The sequence below is a fragment of the Macaca thibetana genome, chromosome X (genome assembly GCF_024542745.1).
Source record: "Macaca thibetana thibetana isolate TM-01 chromosome X, ASM2454274v1, whole genome shotgun sequence".
Lineage (NCBI taxonomy): Eukaryota > Metazoa > Chordata > Mammalia > Primates > Cercopithecidae > Macaca > Macaca thibetana.
Window position 1 is genome coordinate 114,188,806 of NC_065598.1, and position 21,220 is coordinate 114,210,025.

General features: G+C 43.8%; 3 protein-coding genes across 4 annotated transcripts in view; 2 read left to right on the plus strand and 1 right to left on the minus strand.

The window, feature by feature from the left end:
• Positions 1 to 21,220, plus strand: part of NDUFA1 (NADH:ubiquinone oxidoreductase subunit A1) — a 970,503-nt gene that overhangs the window by 129,127 nt on the left and 820,156 nt on the right. The gene's annotated exons all lie outside the window — the stretch shown is intronic.
• CT47C1 (cancer/testis antigen family 47 member C1) lies at positions 11,884 to 15,581 on the plus strand. The gene is made up of 3 exons (XM_050776128.1): positions 11,884 to 12,958; positions 13,791 to 13,946; positions 14,980 to 15,581. The coding sequence occupies exons 1-2, from the start codon at positions 12,112 to 12,114 to the stop codon at positions 13,913 to 13,915; spliced, it is 972 nt and encodes a 323-aa protein (XP_050632085.1). The 5' UTR covers positions 11,884 to 12,111; the 3' UTR covers positions 13,916 to 13,946; positions 14,980 to 15,581.
• KIAA1210 (KIAA1210 ortholog) overlaps positions 17,130 to 21,220 on the minus strand; it is an 80,360-nt gene continuing 76,269 nt past the window's right edge. For both annotated transcript variants that reach the window (XM_050776084.1, XM_050776085.1), the window contains exon 12: positions 17,130 to 19,989. In XM_050776084.1, the coding sequence (XP_050632041.1) occupies positions 19,814 to 19,989 (176 nt within the window). In that variant the 3' untranslated portion in view covers positions 17,130 to 19,813. The remainder of the gene's footprint in view (positions 19,990 to 21,220) is intronic.

Below are 21,220 nucleotides of genomic sequence, written 5' to 3' on the forward strand. Positions count from 1 at the left end.
GTACAGCCATTGTGGAAAACAGTGTAGACGTTCCTAAAAAAATTAAAAATAGAACTACCATATGATCTAGCAATCTCACCTTTGGGTATATATTCAAAAGAAATGAAATCAGTATGTCAAAGAGATATCTACAGTCCCATGTTTGTCGCAGCATTATTCACAATAGCTAAGATGTGAAATTAACCTAAGTCCGCTAAGTGTCCATTGATGAATGAATGGATAAAGCAAATGTGGTATATATACACAATGGAATACTATTCAGCCTTAAGAAAGAATGAGATCCTGTCATTTGTGATAATGTGGATGAACCTGGAGGACATTATGCTAAATGGAAGAAGCCAGGCAGGTACAGAAAAGACCAATACTACGTGGTCTCACTTACATGTGAAATCCAAAAAGGTTGAACTCATAAAGGCAGAGAGTAGAATGATGGTGGCCAGGGCCTGGGAGTGGGGGCAGTGGAAATATGTTGGTAAAATGGAACAAAGTTTCAGTTATGTAGGATGAATAAATTCTGGAAATCTACTGTACAGCACGGTGACTACAGTTATGGTGTTGTGTACTTGAAAATGCTAAGAGACTGAATCTTTAGTATTCTTACCACAAAAAAAAAATAAGTGAGTTGATGGGTACATTAGCTTGATTTAATCATTTCACAATATGTATGTGTATATACATATACATATATATTATATATATAACAACATCATGTTGTATACTGTAAATATATATAATTATTTTATTTGTCAATTATACCTTAATAAAGCTGGAGAATAAATGAGTATATAACTATGCACCTATCAGAATGGCTAAAATAAGAAATAATGATCACAATGCATGTTGGTGAGGATGAATACCTGGCACCTGTGAAAGGTGGGGGTTTGCTAATGGTGGTAGTTCAGGAACTCTCCCTGGAGACTCTTCAAATCAGAGGTAGCAGGCCTTTATACACTTGTAATTCTATGATTTTTCCATATGTGGGAAAATTTATATTTGGCTAAATGTGCAGCCAGCTGCTTGGCAACATTTCCCAGGAGAGCCGGGATTGCAGTAAAAAGGGACCATTTCTGGCACTGTTTTTGGAACACCCTAGATTGGCTTCAGTGGTTTCAAAGGAACATTTTTGCACAATTTTCTCAAAATTAATTTTCCCAATTCATTTTATACCAAAGATAATTTAAGGCAGGAAATACCCTCTGAAAATCCTTCTATCTAAATTGTATTTTATCCCTGGTTCTTCCTCCACAAAGCCTTCGTAGACTCACTTGGCCCGCAGTGAGCTCTTCCTGTGAGAATTCCTCCTGTATTTATGATACAAGTTCAGGTGGCCTTTCAGACGGCCATGTAATTTAGCACATTCTTCTGGGTCTATGTTCTTGCTCTGTTTGTCAGCAATTGACTCTCTCCCCAATCAGGTTGTCTACTCCTTGAGAACAAGGTTGGTGTCAGATACCTTAGTCATACTGCCTCCCCAAGCCCCCTCACTGGGTTAGCATAGTTTAGAACCAAACGTCTGTTCAAAAACATGCAACCAAGAAAGGGGATGGGGATGACATAAAGTCTGTGTCCCTGTAAAGCACTTAAAAATAGCTTCAAGAGAGCTCCTTGCATGAACACCTATTGCAATTTTCTCCTGGATGCTAAAACCATGTGTACATTATGTTGGGCTCTGTATTTAACCAGGCTGAAGTCTGGACTTATTTTCCTTGGGCCCTCAGCCAGAGACCACAGAGAAAAAGCAGCCTTGGGTGAATGTCTTGGTTGGAAGTGGAAAGACCTTGTTCAAGTGTTGGTGTAGGAATAGCAGCAGATAGGAGCTGAGCTACCTCCCTAACTGGGGGGTGATCAGTAAGAAAGGAAATTACTGTCCACGGTAGATTGTGAGATTGTGCCCTATTGGCAGCTGCTGAGTGATAGTGCTGAGATAGAAACCAAGGCAGGTTGGATCCACAAGCTGTGCTCTCAACCACTAGGTTACACTGCCTCTGACGATGGTTCCCTGTTAATGAACATACTTGCTATTTCTGTTTTTTAAACATTTGCAAGTACTCTTCCTTCGTTCATTGAGCAGGGACTCTCTCTCTCTCTCTCCCTATCTGTCCAATCTATCTTTTATCTGTCTATCATCTATCTATCTATCTATCTTTTTTTTGAGATGGAGTCTTGCCCTGTTGCCCAGGCTGGAGTGCAATGGCGCAGTCTCCACTCACTGCAAACTCCACCTCCCGGGTTCAAGCAATTCTCCTGCCCCAGCCTCCTGAGTAGCTGGTATTACAGGCGTGCATCACCACACCTGGCTAATTTTGTATTTTTTAGTAGAGACAGGGTTTCACCATGTTGGCCAGGCTGGTCTCGAACTCCTGACCTAGAGTGATCCACCTGCTTCGGCCTCCCAAAGTGCTGAGATTAGAGGCATGAATCACTGCTCCCAGCCTTTTTCTTTCTTTTATCTGTCTATCTTGTTCCCTGTTGTATCCCCAGTGCCTGGCAACGGTTGTTAAGGAAAAGTTGCTGAAAGAAGTCCCTCTTCTATCCCTACAGTGCTCTGTAATTGCCTCTGTCATTTTACTTACCATGCTGTGTTGTATGAGGTGGGACTGCACTTATTTCAGACATTTCTTTGTTTCTTGGAATTTTTTACATGAACCCTAGGAAGAAGGATGTATCCATACCCCTCAATCATTTTAGTGATATTGTCAATATCCTTTGGCCAAAGATCACTAGGCACACACATGTTGATCAACCTGGGTTTATCACTTGTTGAAGTGAGGGGGCATGTACACCATGAAGAACTGTGAGGCATCTCAAGAATAGTGTGTTAGAAAAGATTTGTTATAGGATTTGGGCATTGGCTAGATGACTTGGGGGAAGGTCAAAAAAAGCTGTGGTTTGCCCTAAATTGTATGCTGTCGGACAGTAGAACAATTCTGTGATCAAGTATTTCAATAAGTTTTAGCTAGAGGGAGGGTAGAGTAGAGGGAAGCTATAGCTCTAGTTAGTAAAGAGTAGCAGTCATTCATTTTAGCTGGGAGAGGGATGTTTGGTCATTTCTGGGGTTTGGACAGTGTTCACATTTTGTCTGGGTTCAGCCGTTACAGAATGATCTTGCTTCTGCCTTGATCCACCATAGTCACAGAGTTGCCTTGTCTGATATTGGCATTCTGTGGATTTATGTTCAACAGAACAAGACCTAGTTTGGTGTTGCTACTAGTGCTAGGCCAGCTCCTAGCAACAGCAAGGCCTAGCTGATGGTACTAGTCCAACTCCCGGATGTTAGGAGATGCTTTTCTCTTTCTCATATCAGTATTTTACCAGAAGGGCATGCACAGGGAGCTACCCTAAGTGCATTTCAAATAGGCTCCTGAACACCTCCGTCCATCCCACAGGTGTTCTACCTCCAAAGCCCTATTCTCTGACCCCAATGAATTGTTCTGTTTCTGTCTGTCCAACCCCTGCTCTATTTCTGGGCCAAGTCCTACCTCTTATACGAAGACATCTCTGACCACTCCACACCAAAAGACTTTCTCACTACTCTGATCTCAGTGCCTTTATTGTTTGTTCTGTTTCTTTGACATTTTCTGGTTATACCAAGACTCTCCGGCTCACTATCATATCCTAAGGCCTAACACTACATACGGTCTAGTGAAGTGGTAGCATGTACTGCTATTTAATCTTTAATGCACGGGTTTTATCCCCCCATCTGAACTCTAAGCTAGTTGAGGGCAGGAATTATATGCTGAGGACCCATATGTTACTTATGTGCCAGGCTTTGTTCTAAGATTTTACATCTATTAGTTCATTTAATACTCACAACAAGCCTATGTGATAAGTGCTCTTATTATCTACATTTTTCATATTTTAAAAAAACCACTGAAGTGCAGGGAGGCTAAATAACTACCCAAGATCACGCAGGTACTAAGTGGCAGTTCAGCCCCCGAGTTTGACAAATTCTTTTTTTATATTCACAGCAGGAACATCTGGAATTAAAAAGTACCATCCTCTGGAGAAAGGCATCCTTATTCTTTTTTTTCCCTGGACCTGAGGTGTCTCTCAAGGAGTTGGAGAAATCAGAATCTCCCTAATAGAGATGAGCTCAAGGGTAAAAAAAAAAAAAAAAAAAAAAAAAAGTGATGGATAAGATCTAAGCTTAGTACACAGATAAATGACTGCATATTACCCGCATACTAAAGCACTTTTTCCTTTACAAAACCCTTCCCTACAAATTCCTTCAAAGAGAAAGTACCCTAATGCATTTCTTTTTTTTTTTTTTTTTTTTTTTGAGGCGGAGTCTCGCTCTGTCGCCCAGGCTGGAGTGCAGTGGCGCGATCTCGGCTCACTGCAAGCTCCGCCTCCCGGGTTCCCGCCATTCTCCTGCCTCAGCCTCCCGAGTAGCTGGGACTACAGGCGCCGCCACCACGCCCGGCTAATTTTTTTTGTATTTTTAGTGGAGACGGGGTTTCATTGTGTTAGCCAGGATGGTCTCGATCTCCTGACCTCGTGATCCGCCCGTCTCGGCCTCCCAAAGTGCTGGGATTACAGGCTTGAGCCACCGCGCCCGGCCCCTAATGCATTTCAAACAAGCTCTCTATCTGCAACATTTCCCTTTCAGCCCTCCCCCATCTCTCCCCACCCTCTCCAACTGTCAGTGGAGTGGCTTGAGTGGAAACTGCTATAGGTTTTTAGAACTTATGGTAGTGAATGTGTGCTTTTAAATTCCAGAAGACTCTGGAGGTCAGTGGGCTGGTGAGGCAACCTGTTGCCAAACAGTGCCAAATGGACATTTGAAGCTGAACCAGCCCAGAGGATGACCCTGTGGGTCATACTGCAAATAGAGTTGTTTGGTTGTTGGCATGGGGCTTCCTGAACTAGACCTGTCAAACAGCCCATGGAGCTGTCTTGAAATGTTCTTTAGTTACAGTCATTTACAGTAGCTCCTTCAATTGCCCCATCGATAGCCCTGCCATGAGAAACAAGAATCCCTTCTGCAAGCCATTTGGAATATAGAGGAAGGGGAAAAATCATATATATATATGTATGTGTGTGTATGTATGTGTGTATATGTGTGTGTGTGTATATGTATATATGTGTGTGTATATGTATATATGTATATATATGTATATATGTATAAATCAATATGGCCAAGAGCGACCTGATTTTTGTTCTCATTTCTTTGAACTGAGGTCCGCTCAGTTATAACCTTGCTTGGTTATTTCCCAGTCCTAGACAGCCATAGATAATGGGCTTGCAGCTTTGTATGGAGGCATTCATGGGGCACCAGTGCACTGACAGTCTCTGAAGAATTATTAGGTCAGCTGGTTTCAAAACATTTCAGGCTGATTAAGGCCCTGGAAGAATCTTTTTCCTAGCCCCTTCTGTTACCTCTTCCGTGCCTTCCCCTCCAGTTGACTCAGAGGTTGGTTCATGACCCATCGCAAAAAGCAGGGTAGTAGCGCATACAAATCTTCTCTCTAAATACTCTTCGGACATATTTCACTTTGTATAATACGTGTTCTTGAAACTTTGTATAATACGTGTTCTTGAAACGTATTTCACTTTGTATAATACATGTTCTTGAAACCAAATGGTCAAATGACCATTTGGCACTGTTTGGCAACAGGTTGCCTCACCAGCCCACTGACCTCTAGAGTCTTCTGGAATTTAAAAGCACAGAGTCTTCTGGAATTTATTATGCATTAATAAAATTGTGTTTGCTTGAATAGAGAAGCTACCATCACTGTGTGGATTAGAATGTCATTGGTGTAAAAAATCTATGAAGATACTACATCTACATGCCAAGTTAGATCAATGCAATTTGGTATGTGGTATCTCCTTAGATCCTCACGATGCCACCCTTATCCTCCTGTTACAAGTAAGGAAACTGAGGAAGAGTGATTCCCAGAAAAAGAAGAGGAAGACAAGATAGAGACGTAAAAGATAAGAGAAGGAAAAGTACAGGAAGTTTTGGGCAAAAAGAAACCAAAACTTAAACATTTCTGGAGACACTGCCTGGGCCACCCTCCTGGAATGAAGATCTGAGGTCAGGGTAGCTGGGAAAAAAAAAAAAAAAAATCCTTCTATAACTTTTGCCTTCTCTTGGAGCGAAGCGCGACCTCTACTCTGAAACAGAGTCATACAGCTCCACTCAGTGGCAGTCTCTAGGTAGTGCACCGAGAGTGTCTGCAGCAGCCACCCAGACCCAATGAATCAGAACCCCGAAAGACAGAGGAGAGGCGATTATGTTATTTTATTTAATCCCCACGAGGTTTTGATATGATACAACATTTGAGAATTTCAGGCCAAACTTGTGCTTTCTCTATGACATGAGGACTTTTTAATTTAATCCCCACGAGATCCTGATGTGCTGCCACATTTGAGAATTTCTGGCCAAACTTGTGTGGTTTCTCTATGACATGAAGGCTTTTTCTGATGCCAATCAGTGTGGCAGGAGGCACCTGGGCAAAGCAGAACCTAGACCCTCTCTTTGCTCTTTGCATTCTCTTCTCAGGAGTTTCCTTCTTTCTCATCAACTATCACTTCTCAGTGCGTGATTATGTATTAGGTGCTGTGGTGATATAGCATGGCACAAGACAAACGAGATGTCTGTTCTTGTGGGGCTTACAGGGAGAAAGACAGCAAATCTATACTTACAGATGGTGATAGGTTCTATGAAGGTAGTAGACAGATATAGCACTGAGACAGAAAATAACTGAGGTTAGAGAAGGCCTCTTTGAGAAGTTGACATTGAAGCCAAGACTTGAAGGTTGAGAAGAAGCCAGCCATGGGAAGAGTAGAAGCAAGGTCTTGCACACCAAGGAGCAAGCTTGACAAGCAGACTGCAGGCTAGATTTCGGCCCACCCTACACCTCAGCTGGATACCTTTGCGTAGAGAACAATCTGCATAATCTTACAAGAGAGTAAGGGGTAAGGGGATTGTTCCAGCAGATGGAATTTCATGTGTAGGAAAGAACATGTATTCTAGAAATTACGAGAACAGTGCCAGGCAAAGACTAGATCACACAGGGTCTTATGGGGTAAGGTAAGGAGTTTGTATCTTACTTAATTCACAAGAAGTCAGTGAAGGTTTTTAAACAGGACGACTGAAAGGATATGAATTATATTCTTTAAAATGTGCAGAGAATCCACCGGAAGGGGAAAAACCAATTAGGAGGCTATTGAGTAGTCGAATCAGAAATTCTAATGGTTTACATTAGAATGAGAGTATTAATAGTTGAAGAGGTGAGAAATGGACAGATGTGAGAGACGTTTAGGAGGTAAACTGACAGATGGAATGGATGTAGAAAGGAATTAAAGAGGGCAACCAGGTTTCCGATTAAAGCATCTTGGTGGGTAGAAGTGCCATTTCTTAAGAAGGAAGAACAAGCAGAGAGGAGGAGCAAATCAAGAATGACATTTTAGCTACTTCAGGTTGGAGAGATCTGTGAGATACTCAAGTGGAGATACCAAGTCAAATTTGTTATAAACTTGGAAGAGGGGTTTGAGACACAGATATCAATTTGGAAATTATAATCATTGGGTTATATTCAAGGCCTTGAAACAAAGATTAGATCACTGGGGGAAGGGAGTATAGAGAGGCAAAGTCCCAGAACAGAGCCCAGAGAAACTCTAGTTTTGGGGGAATGAGGTAAAGAGTGGCCAAAGAGGAGAAAACTCAGAAAACTGTAATGCCACAGAAATCCTGAAAGAGGCTGTTTAAGGAAGAGTAATGTGGGTAGCTGCTGCTGAAAGATCAAGAAAACTGAGAATAGAAAGAGACTGATGGCTTTGACCACATGGTGGTCATTGGGGACCATAATCGGAGCAAGGGCACCCAAAATAAGAAGTGGTGGTCAGAGTGTGGAATTCTTAAGATTTTTTAATCTTGAGATTTTGGGAGTGATGCATATTTTCATTAAGAAAGGTAAAGGATCCTTGGCATGGTCCTGAGAGTAAGTGGATGAGGTAGGGTAGATGGCAAATCATTGGAAATGTAGAAGTTAAGAAACAAAAATGTTTGTGTGTTCAATGGCAAAATTGTCAACAATTTGAGGTGGAGAGAAAGTGTAGTGAAACTGTGGTTGCCAAGCAGTCTTGAACGTACTCATGACCACAAATTTTTAGTCAACTTAGTCAACCAATTTTCAATATTTTTATCTGCTTCATTTAGTGGCAAGGAAAAAGTAATAGAATGCAATTCAACTAGAGTTGGGGTTTTGCCTAGTAGATATGATAGACAGCTAAGAGGAGAAAGGGAATGGAGTGACTTTAACGTGAGTAGGTATTGTTTTCCTATTGCTGCTGTAACAAATCACCACAAACTTTGTGGCTTAAAATACAGACTTACAATATTAGAGTTGCAGAGGTCGGAAGTATCATTGAGCTGAAATCAAGGTGTGGGCAGAGCTGTATTCCTTCTGGAGACTCTAGAGGAGAATCTGTTTCTTTGACTTTTCCAGCTTCTACAGCCTGCCCACATTCACTGGCTTATAGTTCCGAACTTCCTCCATCTTTAAAGCCAGCAACATCAGGCCAAGTCTTTCTCATGCTGCCACCTCTTTGGTTCTCTCTTCTAATTCCCTCTCCTACTTTTAAGGACGCTTGTGATTGCATTGGGCCTATCTGGCTAATCCACAATAATCTCCCTATCCTAAAGTCAACTGATTAGCAACATTAACTCTATCTGCAACCTTAATTCCCCTCTGCCAGGTAACCTAACAGACCCACAGGGTTCTGGGGATTAGGACACGGGCATCTTTGGGGAGGCCAGCATTCTGCCTGTGATAATAACAACACATAATGGATGGAATTTATGTAAGTAGGCAAATGAAGAAGATGGTAGGAAGGTAGAGTGAAAAAGTGGTTAGGTCAGCAGATTGGGGAAATAATCTGATGGAATTGAAACATTGTAGCAGTAGAGAAAAAACTTTCTAAATGGTGCCATTTCTTGTAATGGAAAATGGAAAAGGCTAGTGTAGGACCATGGGGGTAAGCATCTGATGTAAGGTTGGAGAAAAGATCAGATGAGGAGGTCATAGAAGTGGAATTCCAGGGCGTGGGATGAGTCATCCCTGTGGATGTTAAAGTCACCAAGAATGATGAACAAACTTCAGTGTAGGGAAGAAGACTGAGGATGCAAGGAAAGGCATAAACCCCACAAGCTAGATGAGCCTGTAAGTGAAAAGGAGCCTGTGGTGGTGCAGACTTGCCTAGAATTGGAAGAATGGAGCCCTGACATGCAACTCCACTCCCAGGGGCTGAGCTCAAAGTCACAGAGTCTGTGCAATGACCCCTTGGGATGTGGGGGTCAAGGTCAAATCCCAAGAGAGACCAGCATTCCAGACTGTCCCCCACCCCTCTCGTGGCTTCCACGAGCAGCAAGAAGTGCTGGACTTGAGGACTGTGGGCTCTCCCCCGCCTGCAGGGAGATGGGACTCTTGTGCCAGAGTAGGCACAGAGTAGGAACCCACAGCCTACTCTGGCTGTGACACAGTAGACTAGGAGGCAAGCAAGGGACCAACTCACTCCTTGTATGTGGGGGACGGGGGCAGGGTCTCCCCTGAGGAGTGAGATCCCTCATTGTCCTCAGCCTCACAGCAGAATCACACTAGGTTGCAAAAGCAGAAATCTCACACGAGGCCAGGGAGACGATCCCAAGAGAGAAAGGAAGGGGGGATAGCAAGGCCCTTTGTAGACGGTCAAGCCCTAGGCAGGTAGAAGAGGAACACCATTCATGGTGATAGTGATTCCAAAGCCCTTTGCTTCATTTAGCAAACATTTATCAAACACTGACCTGGTGCAGAGCCCTGTGGCAGGCACTGTGGGTGTTACAAACTTGAGGCAGGCCTGGACGTTCACCCTAAAGGGCCTGTGCTTTCTTAGAGGAGCTAAACCATGTCCATGCATATCACTGTCATTCAGGATCGTGTCTGGTGACGGTGGTGGGGGACAGATATAGAAAAGTAGGCTGCCTGGAGGCGATGAGTTTTGAGCCAGCCTGTAAAGGAGATCTTTGGGCTGGTCATCCCAACATTAAGTGGAAATCTCTGAGGGTTGTTGTGGCTTTAGGTCTCTCCCTCTGGCCCACTTTGACCCTGATGGTGGGTCTGCAAATGGAAAGGACTTGGCCACTTCTGTTGACTGATAGACGGAGGTGGGGTGGGGAAAGAGAGCACCTTTCCCTAAGAAAATCTGAAATCCTGGGTTGTGCCAACTACCTGACTTGGCAAAGATCAGATGTCATTGGTGGGATAGCTGGAAATAAAGGAAAGGTAGCAACTACACACCAGAGATAAGGGAATGTGACATCCTGGATGGGTCTGCATCTGCAGGCAACAGGCTCAGGCAGATAACCAAGGCTATGGAGATTGTTCCATGGACTTCTGGCTCACGTACTTGCCATGAAGAGAGCCCCAATGCAGGAGCTGGGAGGATACTCTCCCTCAGTTTCACTTCAGGTAGTTTCACTTCACTTCTTGAAAGCACACCTGCTCAGCTTTTTCCTTTCTCTTCTGTTTGCTGGTGCTAACTAGTTTCCCCTCCCAGGGACTTGGAAACAACCGTTAAGATAGCTTACTGCCACTGCAACAGAACCATCTCCTCCAGGATCTGCCTCACTCCTTGACAACAACTTGCTCCATAACAAGCCCAGTGCCCAGTCCTATCTCCCTGCAGAAAGAAGCAGCTACTGCTGTGCACTAGAGACCTCAAAATTGACAGCAGTCATCACATTGTGTTTCACACTCATTGATAAGTGGACAAGGCAACTGAAGAGGGAATGATTTAGTATAAACTGGAGTCTCGGCAAATATATTGGAACGTTGACACTATGCAGCTGGGAGGGCTCAGCTTCCAGAGGTCTGAGCTAACCTCCACCCCAAAGAGGGGCATAGAAATGATGGGGGAAGAGGTACTAGGATGTAAACCATGAGCAGTCTGTCATCTTTGGATTTCATCAGTCAAACAAGCAAGAGGTACAAATAACAGTTGTAAGGAGGCGTGGCATTGGTACATGGAAGACACTCGATACATTTGGTAAATGAATAAATAAATGGTTTAATGAATAAGGTTGATCACTTTAGGTAGGAGGTGAAGAAGATCGGAGGGCACTGACCAGGCAAATACAGAAAAGAATGGTGGTACAGGCCAGGCACGGTGGCTCACGCCTGTAATCCCAGCACTTTGGAAGGCTGAGGCTGGCAGATCATGAGGTCAGGAGATTGAGACCATCCTGGCTAACACAGTGAAACCCAGTCTCTACTAAATATACAAAAAAAAAAATAGCCAGGCATGGTGGCGGGCGCCTGTAGCCCCAGCTACTCGGGAGACTGAGGCAGGAGAATGGCGTGAACCTGGGAGGTGGAGCTTGCAGTGAGCCGAGATCACGCCACTGCACTCCAGCCTGGGCGACAAAGCAAGACTCTGTCTCAAAAAAAAAAAAAAAAAAAATTCGTGGTACAAAGAGGAGTATGTGTCCTATGGAAGGCAGGAAACCTACTTAGTGATAGTAATTACATAATAGTCTCCATATTGCTTCCGGGCCTTGCAGAACCTAAAATTTTTCCTCTCTGCCCTTTACAGAAGTTTCCCCAATCCAGGGTGCCTCCACATTGGACCACTATAGTGTTGCTAATAATCGTAAAATTAAAAGGACAGGACTTGTGTGGACCTAAAGGCTAGCCCTGGACACTAAGGTCTCAAAGAAAAGGTGGAGTTCTGGATTCTGAGTTGTCCTAGAGCTTAAGGGCCTTGATCTTCATTGGACGCAGAGCATGTCAATCTGAAGTTTTCAGCAAATGAGCTTAGAGCTCACTGAGAACCCCTGGTTGACCCTCCCCGGTCCCGCCCCCTGTCACTTGCCAACCGGAATCTTTCCCGCCTTGTCTAAGTCCTCTCAGGCCAGCCTTGGAAGGAGGCTCCTGGGATTGGCTCCCTGCCCTTCCCACCTTAGGGTGTCCTCTGAGACAGACTCTTATTCCCTCAGTAAGGAGACAGACTCTTATTCTCTCAGCAGCCAGACCCTCACCTCCCCTCAGCCACAACCACCTCAGAGGCCACCGACTTCACCATCGTCGCCTCAGCCTAGTCGCCACTCCAGTTGAGGCACTGACTGGCGTCATGTCTGCCACAGGGGATCAAGACCCGATCCAAGAGGACCGGAAGGCCCCAGTGAGCCAGGAGAGAGCACAGGCCGAGGCGGGAGGTGACCGGGAGGCTGGTGACTCTGGCCCCGACAGTGGCGACATGGTGCCCGTGGCCGAGGTGGCCGGAGTCACAGGGCCCACGAGAGGCCTCGGGGAGGAGGAGGGTGAGCAGGCGGCAGGCTTGGCCGCAGCCCCTGTGGTCAGGAACCCCGAGGAAGACTCAGAGATCAGGATAGTAGTGGAGATGGTGGAGGAGGAGGAGGAGGAGGAAGAGGAGGAGGAGGAGGAGGAAGAGGAGGAGGAGGAGGAGGAAGAGAGGAATGAGGCGGGCAACTTTGACTTGGTCGCGGCCACCCGTCGCTACCCCATAATAGGCTTTCGCGTGGAGTTTCTGGACATGGTCCACTCCCTTCTCCACCGCATCTATCACAACGACCACATCCTGATTGGGATGCGTGGCGGCCGCCTGATGCGGAGGCCCCGCACTGCGGCGCCCAGTGGCTCAAATGAGCCCGCACTGTTGCTGGTGCGTGAGAGGCTGGGCGTGGGGGCCATGGGCCCTGAGGGCGAGGGCCTGGGCCTGCTCCAGGAGGCCGCGTCGGTCCCAGAACCTGAGGTGCCAGCAGACCAGGCTGAGATGACCAGGGAGCCTGCAGAAGAGTCCGCAGAGGAGGCCTCAGAGGAGCACGCAGAGGAGGCCGCAGAGGAGGAACTTGCAGAGGAGGCCGCAGAGGAACCGGCCACAGAGGAGGCTGCTGCTCCCGAGGGTGAGGAACGGGCTACCTGCAGTGGCGGGGAGGCAGGGACCCGTGCATCCGAGGGTTCCAGGCAGGGCGGCGGTGCGCGCATAGCTGGTGAAGAGGGTGGTGAAGCGGGGCTCGGGGCCTCGGGTGGTGAAGTTTGGGTCAGGGCCCTCCTGAAACTTAAGGCCAAATGTGTCCCAATGAGTCGAAGCCCAATTCTCTAACGACCTCTATGATTTTGAGAAAACATGCTGCCCTCTACCAACCTGTATTTGATAGGAGATCTGAGATCATCGATGCCATTTGGGGGGCCCACAGATGAATGGCCGGGTAGATAGGAGTTCAAGAGGGAGCTCGGCAGGAAACAGAAGGGACGCCGGAAAGAAAAGAACAGGCAAATGGCAGACATCCTTTTTGGTTCATGGCTTTTCAAAGTGTAAAGATTCTTAGAAAGTTGATCCCCAAATGATGAAGTGATATATTGGCCCTTGGTAAAAATGAAACATTCAGGGGGGTGAGGAACCAATGAGCTTCACCATAGAATTTGTCTTTTGAGGTAACAAATATTTTCCCAACAAAGTTCTGACCAAAACACTTGGAATGAGATCAGACACAATGATTCTAATCTCTTCTTCTCCAAAGAACTAGAAATAATCAGCAGCTTTGGGTGGGATATTTACTGGACAAAAGGGAAATAGTGTCACTGTGGAAATGATCAAGCAGCAGCTACGTGAGGTCCATGGAACTGTTGTGAAAACCAGTAGGAAGATGGCCAGCTATTCCTTCCTTAGTTAAGTCTATCCTCCTGCTTCTCCTGAGGGTGGAGTACGGGATGCCGCTGCTAGTTATAAATTGGGCTATATTTTCTGCGAATGTCTGGTCCCAACGTCTCTATTATTCTCCACTAAAGAAGTCACTAAATACCAGCATGAAAAGTGGGATGAAAAGGCCCAAGATTCTGCAGGCCAGGAAGAGAAAGAACAAGAAAAAGAGAAGGATGAGAAAAACAAGGTGAAGAACTCCAAAGGGACCTAGACGCAGCAGAGGGGAAGCTGAGAAAATCCAGGTATCTGTGTATAGCTTTGAGGATCACTCAACTATTCCTGGCATTTACCTGTTACTGACAGTTTTATTTAAAAAAAAATCCCAGTAAATTAATTAAGAAAATGTTTTAGTTTAAAACTTCAATTTAACTTACTTAAAATGTTACTAGAATATTCATGTACCTAGTAATATGAACTGCAGTGTGTTCTGAAATATACTTCATGGCTACTCATTTGTTCATGTTGAGGTCTTTTGTCCTCTAGCTGCAGGACTACTAACAAGTGTCAAATGTATCAGACCTACTACCTAAGACCAATATTTGTGTAGAAAACAGTTGCCAGACGCAGCATCTAACTTTGTTGGGCCACACATTAGTTGGGCCTTCATTACTTAGCCACAGAAATGCAGGCTCCCATAGTAACTAGGAGGCAACTCAATGCCTTTTACAAAGTGACTACTTACAAATAGCAAAAAGCTAAGAATTTCAAGTAGGACCACATTTAATGACTAATACCTAAATATTTGTTTAGCTATATATCTTTGTATTTTATGTGACAAATGAAAAGAATGTGTGTAATTAAGTGTTAAGGCATATCTGTCTTTGAGTATATTTAAATGGTTAATATTTTTTCTTTTTTTTGCATTTTCACAGCTGTATATTTCATAACAGCTTCTTTCTCATATGGTAGATATGGAAACCAAGGGTCTGGGAGGGTAAGGGAGTATCATTTGTGGAACTAGCACAGGCTGTTAAAGCTCGAGAGATTTATTTAAATCCCAGAATTGCCTCTCATGTAAAAATAACAACAACAAGCTTTTCTGGTGCTAGGGAGACAAGGTTGGTGTGATCATTTGACTGGAACCATCAGTTCCACAAGCACCCTGATATCTAAGCTTGCGAGTTACAAAAGGAAAAGGTGTTCTTCTCTGCTTGTTTAAGATATAGCACACAAATGTTGCAGATATACACAGAGCTGGCCATTTTCTTCTATTTAGAAAGTCACTGGTGCTGCTTAATGTACCATTGTTTATTTTTTTCTCATTTCATTCTGTAGTTGGGAAGAATAGTAAGAAGATGAAGAAAGAAGACTCTGCTGTTCATTGTTTTTATTTTATTTTATTCAGATGCCTGCGAGAATTTTAACACATATCATTCCAAAGTTCTTTACCTCAAACGTGGTATCTAGTGACATCTAACTTTTATCTTTCACAAATATATTTGACAGTGTTTGTTCAAGTTAAAAATAAGAGTTTGTTTTAAATGAATAAATTGAAACATGGGGAGATTTTTCAATAAATAATTCTGACTCAAATCTCTCTTTTACCTCTTTGTTTTGGCCCACCATACCTTCACTGGAAGATATTACTTTCCACCATTTGGTAAGATTGTTTTAAATTATTTTACTGCAGCCAAAAGTCAATTAAAATGTCAAGTTTAAAACCATTTTTGAAAAGAGAGAGATGGGGCTCAAGTCTTTAGAGCTGTGCTGTCTACTACCTTAGTCACTAGTAACGTTGTGGCCGCTGAGCGCTTGTAATATGGCTAGTCTTATTAATATGTCTGTAAGTGTGAAAATAATATTGCATATCTTACTAATGATTTTCATACTGATTACATGTTGAGATGATAATACTTGAATTAAAATGAAATATTAAAGTTTTTGTTGGTTTCTTTTTATTTTCTAATGTGGCTACTAGAACATTTAGAATTACCCATGTAGATCACATTATATGTCTATTGGACAATACTGCTCTAGAGCACGGTTTTGAAGAAAACTTCATGGATGGCCCAGGTTGCCTAGAAGCCACATGGTATTGCTGAGCTTGGGCCCAGACTTTGATTTGGAGCAGTGGTTCTCAAAGTTTGGCCCCCAAGCAGCGTCATCAGCATTACCTGGGAATTCTCAGACTCCACCCAAGACCTACGGAATCTGAAAATCTAGGGTGGAGTCAGCAATCTGTGTTTTAACAAGACCCCCAGGGACTTCTGATGAACACTAAGGTTTGAGAACCACTCGTTTCAGGCAACAGAGGAAGAAGTTCAGCACCTCCTGTAGAGCCAGGGTTAATTCACTGGCTCGGGGCTGTTTCAGGTAAACTGAAAGGGACAGCAAGGGATGGGCTGGGGAGGAGACTAGAATTCACAGGGGCTGAGGCCTAGGGGGAAAAATGCATAAAGAAAAAAGTTGGGTCCAAAAGGATACAAACATGATACCATGTGTATGACTTCGAAGAAAACATACAAATGATCACCATAAATTGATTGTGGGTACATATAGAGAGACTAAAAGGTGTGCATGTAAGAGATGCATACAAGTGTAGCATACAGAAAGACAAGTACATTTGAGATGGTAGTTACCTCTCAGGGAAAGAAAGGGAGGGACATTCTAGTAGAGAAGGCTCCACAGCAGGCATCAACTATATTTGTAATGTTACATTTCTTAAGCTGAATAGTAGATGCATGGATGTTTATAGTAATGTTTTCTACAATTTTGTGTAGGTGTGAAATATTTCTAAAGCGGGAGGGGAAAGGGGAGTAGTTCTTCCCACATCACTGGGGCAGGACTTACAGGAGGCTGAGAATTCTAGAACCCAACCTGGCCTTTGAGGTCATTATGAACGTACATTTGTCATGGAAGGAGATAAACCATTAAATAAAACATGCCATATTTGTTTATTTAAATATTTCAAATACTTAGACATATGGTATGTGGATCCCAAGTTGAACTCTTGTTCTAAACCCTGAACATGTTACAGATGAACCAGGGTCAATAGCTGGCCTATAACCCCTTTCCCTTTCTCTCTCCATGCCACTTTGTTACCTGAGCACAGTAGGGCCCCTTGCTTCTGAAAAGTGCTTGTTCCAGTAGCCCATCTTGCTATAGGACTTGGACTTTGTCCCTGACGCAGGTTAGAGTGCAACCACCAATCACCTTGTCTCTTCTGCTCCCCACCCCAACCACACCCCCTCTTTATTCTCCAGGTGTTCAAACCCAAAACCTCTTCAATAGCCCTTCTCCCCCATACCAAATATCAGTGCGCACCTGAAAGCCATCAGCTTGGTCAGGCACACCTGCGTGGACTCCCTTTATTCTCAGCACCACCTCTTAAGAACATTTTACTTCTCTGACAACCTTCAGCTCTGAATTGTCAATATCCTATTTGATTTCCCGTCCCATGTCACAGACAGAGATGGACTACAGAATAGGCTTTATTAAATTTATTTGCTTTGCATATATCATAAATCAAAAAAGCTAAAGAAGTAGAAAACTTGTCAGAATGTGCCTTTAGGCATTTATAAAGAACTTAATCTCTTCATTTAAAAACAGAGCTTTGTTGTTAACTGTGGAAAAGAAATTGTTATTGAAGAGTTCTCAGAGTGACAATAACTGAATACAGGTTCACTGTGAAAAAAGGAAGAGAGGTGTAACAGCTGTGTTGTTAATTGTGGAAAAGAAATTGTTATTGGAGAGTTCTCAGAGTGAGAATAACTGAATACAGGTTCACTGTGAAAAAAAGGAAGGGAGGTGTAACAGCTGTGTTGTTAATTGTGGAAAAGAAATTGTTATTGGAGAGTTCTCAGAGTGAGAATAACTGAATACAGGTTCATTGTGAAAAAGGGAAGGGAGATGTAACAGCTAATCTACCAGGAGTACCCAGATAAAGGGCATCTACCTTAATATATTGTTCACTATGGGAATACAAAGGAAATAAAATTCACTCAATCAAAATAGCATTATCAAAATGGCAAAGGCACGGTATCAGGAAAAATAGATGTTATATAGAGAAAATGCAACATTTAGCATGTAATTGTACTGTGTCACATTATACCAGCATCAGCAAAACCCAGCACCAAGTGTTTAGCTCCAACACCTCACTACCTCTCTGGATTTTTTTGCATGGGGCAGCACCCCACTCAGAATATAAAGGCACAGTCAGATGTCCAGGTCTTCATTTCTGTTTAAGCAAAGCAACACAGTGTAACAGAGGCAGACACAGTGATAACTATACTGAGAAGTCACTTCTGGGTCTCCTAGAAAAATGAGCTAGGTTTACCCCCCAGACATCCAAAGGGAGCTCTCCCTTAGTGTTTTGTGGGTTTGGGGGATGGAATGAAGGGAAAGACATAGAAAGGAAGATTTAACCAACTTCTAGTGAACCTAGATGAGATTCTAGGGTGGTCTGCATCTCAGAAAGCCAGCCAATTAAGGAACTGGCTCTGGGGGTAAAGGTGCCTACATCTTCATTCTTAGCCGAGGAGTTCTTAACGGAGGCTGTGCTACAAAAGAAAAAGACTGTGTGGCAAGATGGGAAGGGAGGCATCAACATTTGCAGGCTACTTGCCCCCACCCCTCATAGCTGACCATCCCTCTCATTCTCTTTCTCACTCTCCCTTTTTGGTCTTCCCTCTTCTCCATGGCTGGGACATGAGTGGGTCACTGGAAGGTAGTGTCTCTCCAGCCTAGTAACTTTTGAGGTGTGTGCCCCTAGGAATGAGGGTGCGGAAAAGCTGATTTACTCACTTAACGCTTCCAGGTAGCAGAAAGTTCATTTCTCAGTGGCTTTGGGATTGCGCTCTTGCTTTGGGCTAAAACCTTGTGAAGCAAAGATAGCTGAGGGAAAAGGACAAGAAGCTACATGGATTTCTCCACCTTAAGGCTGGAACCAGAGAGGAAGGAGTTCCAGTGGCCCCAGATGTGCATTGAGGCAGTAAGCTTGCCATATGCCTGATGGAAAGTACAGCTTTTGGCATCTGTAGAACTCTAATTTCAATAGGGTCTTCAGTGCTTAACAGGATATATGTGATAGACAGTGATTTCTGTGCGATCAGAGAGGGTCACGGTAGTATTGGGACAAGAAGCAAAACACTGATGGACTCACTATCCAGAGGAGTAAGATAATTCCCAAGAAGCATTCTGCGTCATAGGGAGGTGCTCGCTGCAGCCAGGCCTGTGACAGGTTGACGTGAGGCATGTCCAAAGAGGGAGTTTTGTGTAAGTGCTCTGCGTGTTACTATCACCCAAGGAGAAAGCATCAGGGGCCCCCAGGGACACAGGGAAGATGTGTCAAGGGGTGATAGGCTGTGCAGAAATTTTCTTGGAGACCCAGAATTTTCACTTCCACCATCTCTTTTAGGAGTCTTTGCAAAGTTTGGAGCAACAACCAAATAATTGCAGCATCTATCTAGGCTCATAAAACCTAAAGGCCAATCTTTGGGTCAAATCATCTGAATGTTTCCATTCCAAAGTTAAAGATTTTGCAATTCTACAGCAGTGCAAATGTTTTCCATAGTTTTAATAGAGGAAATGCTGGGTTTCTGGGTGCTGGCAGTGGCTATATGGAAGGTTAAGCATTCATGGCATTTATTTCATTCAAATAATTATGTTTTAATTCACATTTCTAAGGCTATTTTGCTTAATAAATTCTTATTTTGCTTAATACATTCTTATTTTGCTTAATACTTATTTTGCTTAATAAAACTGGTCACAGTAAAAAGATCACTACATAGAATTAATACAGCTATTAGCAATTATCATTTAAAATGCTGATGCTTGGCCAGGCGCGGTGGCTCACACCTATAATCCCAGCACTTTGGGAGGCTGAGGTGGGCGGATTACCAGGTCAGGAGATCGAGACCATCCTGGCCAACATGGTGAAACCCCGTCTCTACTAAAAATACGAAAACAAAATTAGCCGGGCATGATGGCGGCTGCCTATAGTCCCAGCTACTGGGGAGGCTGAGGCGGGAGAATGGCGTGAACCCAGGAGGCGGAGCTTGCAGTGAGCGGAGATCGCGCCACTGCATTCCAGTCTGGGTAACACAGCGAGACTCCGTCTCAAAAAAATAAAAATTTTTAAAAAAATGCTGATGCTCCACACAAGGGCTCTTTATTGCATCATCTCTGCCATGTGGCTCCATGCTTTGGCTTTCTTCCTGGCCAGGGAGAACCAGACAGGCTCAACTGGCTCTACTGGCTTCTGGAACTTGGCTGGGAGAATTGAAGATCGTTTGGTTTCTTTTTCCATGGCAGGCACTTGCAGTATCTTCTGAGCTTCAAATCCAACTGGAACCAAAGCAAATAACACACAAGCAATAAGGAATCCCAGAGATATTGGGGTATGTTGTTTATGGAATGCCAAAATGTTTCCTCCTTTCAGGCTTCCTCTGATCCCCCTGCTCTAGTGCTTTCTAAACCCTTCTCCCTTTGGTGCCAGACTTCTAAAAGTTAGGGCCTGTGTGATGCCATGTGTGATATGTCAAAGGTGTAAAATCAACATGGCTATAGCCACAGGGCCCTGGGCATGGGAAGGCCTGGGAGGTAATACCTATGCCTATAACTGCCAATCTTTGGGTGGTTATTACTGGATTGTCTTACATCTTTGAACTGAGACCAGAGGGAAACATACTGTATCTGCTTAGTTTCTAAAATTTCAAATAAGGTAATGTTATTTGTGTTTGCCCATCCATGATTTCATGTGAAATGAATTGATTGATGACTCAATAGATGCACCCAGTAAAAGTTGATGGTAAATAATATTGTACTAACCCAACTACCCCAGCCAAGCAGACTACCTCCCTACTCCTAATTCCACTCCCTCCCTCATCCTGCTTATCGTCAATTGACTTAGTGACTTAGACTCAACCAGTGGTTCTCAATCCTGGCTACACATTAGAATCACCTAGGGCTCTTTTAAAAAACGCCAATACCCGTGCCGTTTCCTGAAGCAAATGAATTAGAATCTCTAAGGATGGAGCCAGGACCATCTGTAATTTTTTTAAAAACTCACCAGTTGATTCTGGTGCACAGTGACAGTTGTGATTCACTTGATAGGAGTATAGTGCCCATGAGGCCATTAAAAGCTGTGAGCAAGTCAGCTGCTGCTATTTCATGGCCAGAAAATGGGTTCCTGAATTCCTGGTCTAATTTCTTCATGAGCGGGATTAAAGGAGAGGACAAAGATGGTTCAATATAAATCCATCCTCCACTCCCCTGCTCCTGCTGAAAAAATTCTCTCTAGCACACAACTCTTTCTGGTGAGATCACATTTTATTATATCCCAGCAGAGTATTCCTCTCAGCTGTCAACATTTCCTCACCACTTACACATCCCTGCTCAGAATACAGAGAGGCTTAAACAAGCCTTCTAAATAATTAAAAACAATTGAATATCATTGGGCCTTTAGAGTGAATTATTTTCAACAGTTTCGTTGGAGATGTAGAAAGTGAGAAAACACCGCTTTGCTATGAACTGGAAAGTGACTCGGTACTTTCCTCTTGCATACCCAATCAGAAGA

Bases quoted from the DNA above. Each gene is read 5' to 3' on its own strand.
- CT47C1 (XM_050776128.1), top strand. From the start codon at position 12,112: ATGTCTGCCACAGGGGATCAAGACCCGATCCAAGAGGACCGGAAGGCC. The intron at 12,959-13,790 runs GTTCCAGGCAGG...TCTCCACTAAAG, and splicing joins AGGGACCCGTGCATCCGAGG to AAGTCACTAAATACCAGCAT.